This window comes from Micropterus salmoides, unplaced genomic scaffold, assembly GCF_014851395.1.
Source record: "Micropterus salmoides isolate LMB-PRFRI ecotype aquatic unplaced genomic scaffold, ASM1485139v1 Ms_hic_scaffold_14, whole genome shotgun sequence".
Lineage (NCBI taxonomy): Eukaryota > Metazoa > Chordata > Actinopteri > Centrarchiformes > Centrarchidae > Micropterus > Micropterus salmoides.
The window spans coordinates 22245195-22255710 of NW_024040485.1; the positions used below are offsets into that span (position 1 = coordinate 22245195).

The window sequence follows — 10516 nt, forward strand, 5'->3', positions numbered from 1 at the left end:
CAGCTAAATTCAACAAAGAACGGTACAAAAAATTTAAAAAAATACATCATGTTGGATATTATAGTGTAATATGGATCTGAGTGAATGAATGAGGGGATGAAAGAAAACTGTAGTGAAAAAACTTTTTAGGTAAAATCAATTTGGAGTTATTCAAGTCAAGCAAGTAGTTTAAATGTACAATATTATGTCTGGTGCCACATCCTGCCACAAATCTGCTGGTAAGGCAGGTTTATCTGTCCAATCAGGTCTAATCATGTTTCTGTAGGACGTAATATGTTTTAGGTCTCTCTGCTCTACCCTTGTCACTACATATACAAGTTACCAATGAGAGGTATTGTATACTGTTATGTTTTAAAACTGTGTCCAGCATCCAGCATCAATTTGAAAGAGCATATTAGTCCATAATTGTGATAAGCAGCTGTGGTTCGTAGTTAGCTCACTCCCTGATATTTATTATCACAAAGTTTCCTAAGCTAACTTACCAATGCAGGAGAAAAGGTAAATATGTATGCATACACTGCTCCATTCCCTCCTCACATGTTGCGCAACCTTGTCAGATGAGTTTTGACCTGTCAGAGCCGCTGTAGAAGCCGAAGCACCAGTCATTACTGCAATATCCTTCCGCTGACAAATATAGTATGGAATATTTGTAATATTCTTTGATCGGTTATTGAAATATACCATTTATATATAGCAGATAGAGAATAAAATGTAGTGTGACCAAAAGCCAGTCACCTGTTACTATATTGTCAACAGAGCTGAGTGTTAAGTTCGTGAGTGAAAATAGTCCGCTGCATAAAGGCGGTTGGCATCGCCATCAGCGATCTTTCCTGTCGCATGCTGAAGTTGGGAACGGATCATGTCTAGCGATTCTGCTGATTACAACAGGTAAAATCACACATTTGGTCTCTGTTTTCAAAAATGACACTTGATGTTTAGGTGCTCTTAAGTGTGCTACACTAATTTGCACAATATATGATACCGAATTAGTTATTATCTATGGAGTTAAGCGCCAACTGGTGTGAGTGAGGGCGATGCTAACAGTTAGCTTCGTGACGTTAGCTGCCCAGCTACACCGCAGTTCCAAATTGCCGTTACAAGCCACTTTGATTTAATTTCTTTTTATGTAACGTCAAGTAAAACATTTGTAGATACCTGGTTGTATTCTTAAAATAATTGTTTGCTGTATATGTCAGCGGAACCGTCGGGGCTTGTTCTATCGGCCTAGTTTTCAGGCAGCAGGAGCCCCGTTGGCCGCACAGGCCCAACTGTCCGACATGTTGGCTAACGATGAGGGAGGCAGAGCTCCATGTTGAGATGTGCGGAACGTGTACAGATGTGAATTTATCGCCTTTGATATGAATCGCAGCGGGCATGTGAGCCGATCTGAAACGTTTCGAGGTTAACGTTACATAAGTGGGAATATTTGGAGAGGCAGGAAGGTGAGCTCTGCTCGTGGAATCTGACACGTGCGCCCAGCAAAGCCCCGGACTCTGTAACAAGACACTGTGGGAGGAACCCAGACCGCTGAAAACCCACTCTGAACACATCTGACTTGCATTAAACTTTAAATCGGTTATAGGTATCGTGGGGCAGGCGACTTTTAATTAGGAACTAACGTTAGACACGTGGTAGGAGTTGACTGCTCATTTTTAGTGTCTTGTTTTTTAAGTAGCCCATCAAGACCTGCTTTTTCTGTGATGTTGTCCCATAACATTATTATTTCAGCATACTGAAATTTGGTTTGTGTCGCTTCTATTAAACAGCTCAAAAGATAGAGACCATGGGGGGCCAGATGGTATGGAGCCTGATGGTGTCATCGAGGTAAGCACATGATAAATTACCGTAGTTTTTATTTTTTTTCCCAGTTTAAATTAGATTCAGCTTTGAATTTGCTGTCACTTACAAGGTATTGTCCCTCTATGTAATTCAGAGCAACTGGAACGAGATTACAGACAACTTTGATGATATGAACCTGAAGGAGACTCTGCTGAGGGGAATATATGCATATGGTTTTGAAAAGCCATCTGCTATTCAACAAAGGGCAATCATTCCTTGCATTAAAGGTAGAGAAACCAAAGCTTACCGATTTTGCTTTTACGTTTGAGTGACATGATGCTTTACCATCTTTCGGGACTTACCCATTAATGGGGATAACTTTTTTACAACTGATCACTCAGTACTATTAACTTTGATGCACATTTCTGAAATTGTTAAGTTGGAAGAAGTCTTTCCTTACTGCAAATATTTGTCCCTTTGCTGTCAGGCTATGATGTCATTGCCCAGGCCCAGTCAGGTACTGGCAAGACGGCCACATTTGCCATCTCTATATTGCAGCAGTTGGACATTGAGCAGAAGGAGACTCAGGCTCTGGTGTTGGCTCCCACAAGAGAGCTGGCTCAGCAGGTACTGTTCCTGAGGTTACAGTAACCTCAACAGTGTCTCAGACCTATACAGCATATTGAGGACACTTATTCAAGTATGAAGGTATATTTTTTTTATATATTTTTTTAAAATTTGTCTAAATTCTGAAATTGTGACACAAAGTATCCTCTTACGATTGGTGTAGTCTCTATCCATGGCTGCATTGGTCTAAAAGGTGATCTGGCTTACCAGCATTGATTGTGCTTTAAATATTCATGTTGCTGTGGAAAACTGGGTGATATGATGGCATACCATCTTTCGGGACTGACTCTTGAAATGGAGACTTCATTTTAATTTACTGATCACTTTGAACAGTTATTCTACACTCCTGTGTTTAAAATGTTATGCCATCTGTTCCACATCCTCATAGTATTTTTGCTGTCTCCGCTCATTAGATCCAGAAGGTCATTTTGGCTTTGGGTGACTACATGGGGGCGACCTGCCATGCCTGCATCGGGGGAACAAACCTCCGTAGCGAAATACAGAAGCTCCAGGCTGAGGCCCCTCACATAGTGGTAGGCACACCAGGACGTGTGTATGACATGCTTGGCAGAACACACCTGTGTAAGTATTACAGGTCATGTTCATCAGAAGCATTCTCAGCTGTGACTCCTTTCACAAATAAAGCTTGACTTTTGGCACCACATTTCTACACAGCCCCAAAATATATCAAGATGTTTGTTCTGGATGAAGCTGATGAGATGTTGAGTCGAGGGTTCAAGGATCAGATCTATGAGATCTTCCAGAAACTGAGCACAAACATTCAAGTAAGTGTATCTTGGATACAGGCACAACACTGACAGGCTAAATGCGGTGCCCTTCTGCATAAACAGAAGTTTGCTATAATTGTGTGATCCAGATTTGATCTGTTTCATGCAATAATGCTAGCAGAGTATTGCGTGGAAGGAGATTATGGTGCACTGTGCTGCAAATGAGACGTGGTCGAACCTCTTTCTTAATGTTCGTTGACCTCCGTCTCGAGGTGCAGTGCCACAGCTAAATCTGCATTTAAATGTTTTGCTTTTGAAACACTGTTGGAAGTTTTGACATGGTGGTCTACTATGTTTATAGCAACATGTAATCTGTGCCTTCTACAGGTTGTGCTGCTCTCTGCCACCATGCCATCCGATGTGTTGGAGGTGACCAAGAAGTTCATGCGAGAACCCATTCGCATCTTGGTGAAGAAAGAAGAGCTTACCCTTGAGGGTATCAAGCAATTCTACATAAATGTGGAACGAGAGGTGGGTTTAATTGTCTGTAACACGACACTCTCAGTAAAACTTCAGCAAGCTGCTTCTCACTGCTCTGACAACTTCTCTAACGTCCCTTCCCACTAAAGCACCCTGCTAAAACTGCAGGAGCCAAGCCTCTGGTTTGGCTAATGTGGCCATGTAAGCATGGGTACACCAGGGAAGGAGATTAAAGGCACAGTATCAGAAATGGGGCTCGGAGGGACCTCTTTCTTAATGTCCAGTGTCCTGTCTCAAGATCCTGTGTTACAATAGCTGCTCATTTTTATATTAAATTTTATAGTCCTTTTTTTTTTTTTTTTTTAAAGATTCATTACTTGGCATAATGCCTTCATTGTCATGTCTCCAGGAGTGGAAGCTGGACACCCTGTGTGATCTGTATGAAACACTGACCATCACCCAGGCAGTCATCTTCCTAAACACGAGGAGAAAAGTCGACTGGTTGACTGAGAAGATGCATGCTAGAGACTTCACAGTCTCTGCTTTGGTAGGATCTGTTCTCTGCCTGCTTGGCTTAACTGTTAAGTTGGATCAGCACACTGTTTTGCTTGTCAAGGCTTATCAGTATTAATGCTGCACATTTTTCCAACTAAAATAGCTCTCCGTTTACAGCATGGCGATATGGACCAGAAGGAGCGCGATGTGATTATGAGGGAGTTCAGATCTGGCTCAAGCAGAGTCTTGATCACTACTGATCTTCTGGTTAGTATGAAGGGGTCTATGTCTAATCAGTTGTGACATAAAACCCCAAAATGTTTCTAGTCCTGCAACAGTCCTAAAATGACCACGCAGTCAAAACGTTTGGGGAGATTAGGGCTCGGTCTCCACAATGGGTTCTTCTACTGTAGGAATCTGTTACTTAATACACGAGCGACATTAACATGTGAACAATGTTTTGGCCATCTTTCTTATGCATTTCAGTTATGTTCAAATATTTATCTTGTCCTCCTTCAGGCTCGTGGGATTGATGTCCAGCAGGTTTCCCTGGTCATTAACTATGACCTTCCTACAAACCGGGAGAACTACATTCACAGGTAAGTTGCATGACATTGTGCCCTCCCAATACACACAATGTGCGAGTCTAACACAGCTCATCTCTATCATCTCCAGAATTGGTCGTGGTGGCCGTTTTGGCAGAAAAGGAGTTGCTATCAACTTTGTCACTGAGGAGGACAAGAGGATTCTTCGGGACATCGAGACATTTTACAATACAACCGTGGAGGAGATGCCCATGAATGTGGCTGACCTGATTTGAGCCCTGAGGGGAGAGAATTTTTTTTTAAACGCAGTGATAGCGATTGTCCACTTGCATTGTGCTTATTATTCGAGGGGGAAAACTTCTCAATGCTAAAACTTGGGTCAGAATTTTGGTATGTGTTAAAAGCGAGGTGACTTCTATGGTGGTCCCTCTCGGACAGTTGTAGAGTCTAACCTCGACAGCTGGTTGGTTGGAGCTACATAGCCATGGGGTCTGTAAACATTAAGGTCCTTATCAGGTATTTCTTTCCATGTTTAATTAAGATGTGTGTATTTGATGTTCTCCATCATTTAGTAACTTACTTGTGGACTAAAAGGTATAAGTGCTGTATAAAGTCTGCAAATTATGTTATGCTAACATATATGCGATGTATCGTGGGGCTGCTTAATAGAGGCACTTGTCATGTTATACTGTAGATTCACTTGCTCTTTTGTGAATGTTAATTTAAATGTACTTTATTTTTATCCCACTTGCTCTATCAGATTTCCTCACTGGTTGGCTGTATTTTGCTGACATGTAGTTTTACCCTTACCGGAATATATTGCTACCCCCTCCAACTACTTTTCAGATTTCTTCCCCAGAATTGTATGAATGTCTTAATAAACTGAAATTACTGTAAAACTTGTCCTATGGAGTACTAGTGGTCACTTGTCTGTGTTTTTTCTTTTTTTTTTTTTTTTTTTTTTTAAAGGAGTCTCAGATGTTTACATAGTAGTAGGTAAACACTAGATGAGTGAATTTTGGGCCCCGTTTCAGGAAGCAGGATTAGTGAAAATTCAGTGTGTTTAAGCCTGAGGCTTTGAGTGAGAAACTGGTGCAGTTGAAACAAGTCTAAATGTAGTTTGAAAGTGAGTTTCATTGCCTGAATGTGTTTTTTAAATGTAAAATAGACCTCTAAAACTTAGACACACCACTGGGGGCGGGGGAGCAGTAATAGGTTAACCTACTGGGTGTGATTGTGACTTTACAATCACAGGTTCATGACTAAACTGTGTCGTTGATCTGTCGAGTCTGTGCTATTTTCATAATCATGTAGCCGATATCCACTCGCATTTAGTCCCGTCGGGTCACGGCTTAATAAATATAGCCATCTTATTTAAAATTGTAATTGTAATGGGCTGTAGCACTTTATCATTATGGAAATTCCAGTCTAGTAAATTGAGCAACGCTGTAAAAGAAGTAGCCTATTAATGTTAAAGTATTGATCCTTCCTCCACTCCTGCATTTTTAGAACCAATCGTATTCCGCGATGGTACGCGTTTATATTTCTAGCTCCACCCGATTAAAATAGAGGCTCTGCCTTTATTTACCCGTTGCCATGGTGAATCGTAGTGTCGGAGCTCCATTGATGGCTTTTTTCGTCCCCACGCACGCGCTTCTATCAGGCTCAACATACTCAGTTGATTGAACTAATTCAGCTGTTCTGAAACCGAAAATTCAGAGTTTTCCATCTCAGGCTCAATCAACTCAGAGCTCAGGGATAAGCGTAGAGTTTGTTACGCCTGCTTTCTGAAACAGGCCCCGGCTTTGTTAAAGATGGATGCAATCTTAAAGTAAATGACATAGAAAGGCCACCTACACACTCCGGGGCTGCTTCAAGCACTACACTTTCCATCCAGGATCAGTGGGCTCACTTGTCGAAGATTTGCCACAGCACCATCTACTGGCAAGCCAGAGTGTAGGTGCACACCCCGGCCAATTGGGGCTGGTTGAAAATCTATGTTGAAATATTGTGACAAAGTGTGTTCCTTTAATTCAGTCCAAAAACATTTGATGCCCACTCAGTGTTTTAAGGGAGTTTCTTTAAGCATACTTTTACTTGCATTTTTATAATAATAATAAAGGCTTCCTGGCAAAGGGTCTGAGGGCAAACTTCCCCCATGTGCACTGAAGTTGGCCGGTACAACCTGGAAATATTTATGTACCGTGTCACTGAATGAGAAAATTACTTCCTAATAGATACCTGCATTGATGAGATGAGTGACAGGTTCCATTTTCATTTAGTCACCCAAAGAGAGTGGTGACATGTAAATGCTAAAAGCTGGGTGTGCCATTTTGCTTAAGGTATTTGAATGTTGTCCACCATAGAGACTGTCGCATCTTTGCAAATGAAACGTCAAGTACCATTTTCATTTGTAATTTGTTGGAAATTTTTACATTGACTTAAATATTGCTTGCATAAATGAAAAATCAGGTTAAATTGTTTATATTGCATTTTAATTTTCAAATTTGAATTTTAAACATTCAAATGTTCAAACTTTGAAAATTAAGTGTCAAACAACTTTACCATTTTCATTTAATATGGTCATAGATGTTATGGCAATTTATATCTTTTTGCATTATTGTATGTTTCTTATACTATTTGATATCATTCATGTATCAAGAACATTATGTACTTCACCACTTTAACTGTCAGCTCCACTACTGCACTTTCGGGTACTTTTCTGCTGGTCTATTCTCATACATGATAATGACCCAGGGCCCCGATCTGTCCTAATAGGTGGTTAATTTCCATTACATAGAATACCCCATGTGAGTGTGTGGAAAAGAAAATGCAAAAAACGTAAAACTTAAAGTCTAGTCCCGATTATACACCTGGTCTGGATTTTTTAGATGTTCTTTGGATGTATAAAACCTCTTAAAGCCCTCCGGGTCACCTGCTTGAGCTACTTCTGCTTAGACCGCACATACTAAATGTTACACACTAAAGTTTAAACTTTTGTCAATAGAACATGATACACATTGTTAGATCGGTGAGATTCTCAACAATTCAATCATTTAAATAATTTTACAGAAACCAAAATACTCAGATTTATTGGTACAGTAAAGAAATTAAAGGCCTCTCCCATATAGATGCCTGTCCCAAATATAGAAAGGGGGACTTCAGCGATATAAGCAAATAAAAGCCTGGGCTACTAATTTAAGTTTTAAATTACAATGTTATTGGGGAATTACATTATCATTTTAATTTATATAGGCTTCCATGAGCAGAAAGGAGGAGTGGGTTGCATAGGTCTGGTAAGCTCACTTCTTTCTCCCAGATTTCTTTTTCAAACTTGTAATCCTCACTCCCAATTGACTCGAGTGACATCACTTCAGGCAATTAATCAGATTACTTGCAGCTGCCTTTTTTCACATATGTGTGTCAGTACTCCCTAAGACGTTTGAACAGAGTTTAATGTGTAAAATTGTTCCTCTTTAAGCAGCATGGAAATAGAAAACCAACAGCTTCCGATACCAAAATGTTTGTTTAGTTCCTTTTTATTTATATGTTCCCTTAAATAATAAACAAGCACTGTCTAGTAGAGTAGAGTTTATGCAACGGTTGCCTTTCAGTGTAGTAAAAGGGGGCATCTACCAATCTCTGATGAGGTGCTGCATTTTGAAGCTATCAAGTTTGGTCCACAGGAAACGCTACTCTAAAGCAGTAAACAGAACTGCTCCTATAGACTTGTACAAATGTTTACTTTAGGATTTGTGGAATCTTTTCTATCTAAAATATTTTTGGAACCTCACCTCAGAAGTGTCTTTCCAGAGATGATCAAGAAAAGATACTGTCAACCTAATCCTCTCTACTCCACCCTGCAGGTTTCAGTACCATCCAGAATTATTGTCAGCATTGGCAAAACATACTCCATCAGACCTCATCTGCATTTAGCTTACTTCAGGTTGCATTTCCTGACACAGGAAAAAGAAAACCGAGATGAATTTGATTATGTTTTATTGTGCAGTAAGTTAAATGTAGTTGCATCAGTACACACAGTCCTATGACACTTTTTACACAGCACATTTAAGATAGTAAATGATACTTTGACAACCAAAGTAGAAATGATGAGAATAAGCAGAAATCAATGTGTTTGTTTTTTCAAGTTGCCTTGACTAAAAGAACATAGGACACCTGCAAATTGCAAAGTGTTTGAAAAGGATGAGCACACATCAGCAACGCATTTGTCATTTCGGACTTGTTTCTTCAGTATGCTGCTTTCGTGTAAAGCCGTTAGATTGTGAAGTATGGGATGTGTTAAAATTATGAGTTTGTTGTGCAAATTTACAGCACAAACTCATTAAATCTTTAAGAAGTTGTATGTGTGTGTATAATAATTTTACACTGTTAAAAAACTAATGAATTCTGAATTGATAATTTCTTGACCTCTAGACTTTTTATTTTGTTAATAAATATGATCATATAACTTATCTATTTTTTGAAAGCATTCTTACTTTTATCTGCAGAAAACTGTTTTCAGTACTGTACATACATAGAGAACCATTTCTACCAATTATTCCTCTTAAAACACAAATTAAGCTGCTATCAATGGTCTTTAATTTAGTCTACCTTAGCTTAAGGGCTGATAACTCCAAATAAAGATGACCACTTCCCTGTCACTTCTCTCCAAAATTTCTGTACTGGGCAAACAAATGCACCAATGTCTAACATTCAATTTGGCCTGTGTAGTTTTTTAAAATTGTGTCTCTATCAGTAATGCAGATAATAATAGTAAATGTTTTCCCAACAAATGATTGCCATATTTGATCTTTTATATGATGTCCTCTATCTGCCATAATTTAATCTGGAGAATAATTCAAATTTAAACAAAAGATCTCATAAACGTAAGAGCTAAATCTATATTTGGAGCCTTTATAAGTAAAGTATACTAAGTATAAGGGAAAAAATCCAATTGTTGTAAAGAATATCTATTCTTCAAGCGCGAAAAAGACTGAATTGTTCCTCATTCATACTTGTGAAGTTTGCAAACGACATCACCATCATCGGCCAGATTTAAACAATGAGACTATCGTGAGGAAATCAACAATCTTTCAGGGTGGGGCACAAAGAACAACCTACTTCTCAACGTCCGCAAAACCCATGGAGCCGTTTGTTGATTTTAGGAACAAGGAGACAAAGACAAACACTCTTGTCAACGTCAGTGGAGTTGAGGTGGAGCAGGTGGACAGTTTCAGGTTCCTGGGAATCAGCATCACAGAGAACCTGACACGGTCAGAAGTATCCGCTGTCTTACCACCAGACTTCAGAGCAGCTTCTTCCTGTCAGACTTCATAATTCATCCTCAGTACTCCACCATGTAACAATGGAACATGTTTTATTTCTGTGACTTACGCTATTATTTATTCACCCATCTACTGTATTTCATTTTTGTATGTAACATTTGTTTTTGTGAGTAGCATAAAGAGAACTACAACTTAATATCGTTACACAATCCTGTGTTGTAAAATGCTAAAAAAAAAAAAGAAAATCTACCTTGTACCCTGTACCTTTCTTGCTGAGAGTTAGATAAGAAGAATGAGACAACCCACTCATGTCTGCAGCAAAGAGCAGCAGGCAGTTATCTTAAGCATAAAGACTGGAGGTGGGGAAACAGCTAGCATGGCTCTGTTCAGGTTTGGGGTTTTGTTAACATTACAAGCCACATAATGTGTGAAGTAGTGAGCTTCAGGGGTGCTGATAGGCTAGCGGTTTCACGCCATTTCCGGTCTTTATGCTAAACTAAGCTAGCTGGCTGTAGCTTCATATTTAGCCTACAGATATTAAAGTGGTATTGATCTTTTCATCTAATAACTAGCATGA

General features: G+C 39.5%; 1 protein-coding gene and 4 non-coding genes across 5 annotated transcripts; all 5 read left to right on the plus strand.

Moving 5' to 3' along the window:
- The first annotated feature begins 761 nt into the window (after positions 1 to 761).
- Positions 762 to 5558, plus strand: eif4a2 (eukaryotic translation initiation factor 4A). The gene is made up of 11 exons (XM_038718428.1): positions 762 to 888; positions 1767 to 1824; positions 1934 to 2066; positions 2267 to 2406; positions 2820 to 2988; positions 3082 to 3191; positions 3522 to 3665; positions 4024 to 4161; positions 4287 to 4376; positions 4629 to 4708; positions 4785 to 5558. Exons 1-11 carry the CDS (start codon positions 860 to 862, stop codon positions 4927 to 4929), a joined length of 1236 nt encoding a protein of 411 aa, XP_038574356.1. The 5' UTR covers positions 762 to 859; the 3' UTR covers positions 4930 to 5558.
- On the plus strand, positions 2106 to 2178 carry LOC119903055. Its single transcript, XR_005444416.1, has one exon. It is a non-coding gene; the product is annotated as a small nucleolar RNA SNORD2 (small nucleolar RNA).
- Positions 2658 to 2732, plus strand: LOC119903054. Its single transcript, XR_005444415.1, has one exon. It is a non-coding gene; the product is annotated as a small nucleolar RNA SNORD2 (small nucleolar RNA).
- Positions 3241 to 3422, plus strand: LOC119903053. The gene has a single exon (XR_005444414.1). It is a non-coding gene; the product is annotated as a small nucleolar RNA SNORA81 (small nucleolar RNA).
- Positions 3749 to 3928, plus strand: LOC119903052. The gene has a single exon (XR_005444413.1). It is a non-coding gene; the product is annotated as a small nucleolar RNA SNORA81 (small nucleolar RNA).
- Positions 5559 to 10516: the final 4958 nt, after the last annotated feature.

What these genes read in the sequence shown, in the direction of transcription:
- eif4a2 (XM_038718428.1), top strand. Translation starts at nt 860, where the DNA reads ATGTCTAGCGATTCTGCTGATTACAACAG. An exon ending in GATTCTGCTGATTACAACAG is followed by an intron (nt 889 to 1,766) that starts GTAAAATCACAC and finishes TCTATTAAACAG; the next exon opens with CTCAAAAGATAGAGACCATG. An exon ending in ACTTCACAGTCTCTGCTTTG is followed by an intron (nt 4,162 to 4,286) that starts GTAGGATCTGTT and finishes CTCCGTTTACAG; the next exon opens with CATGGCGATATGGACCAGAA.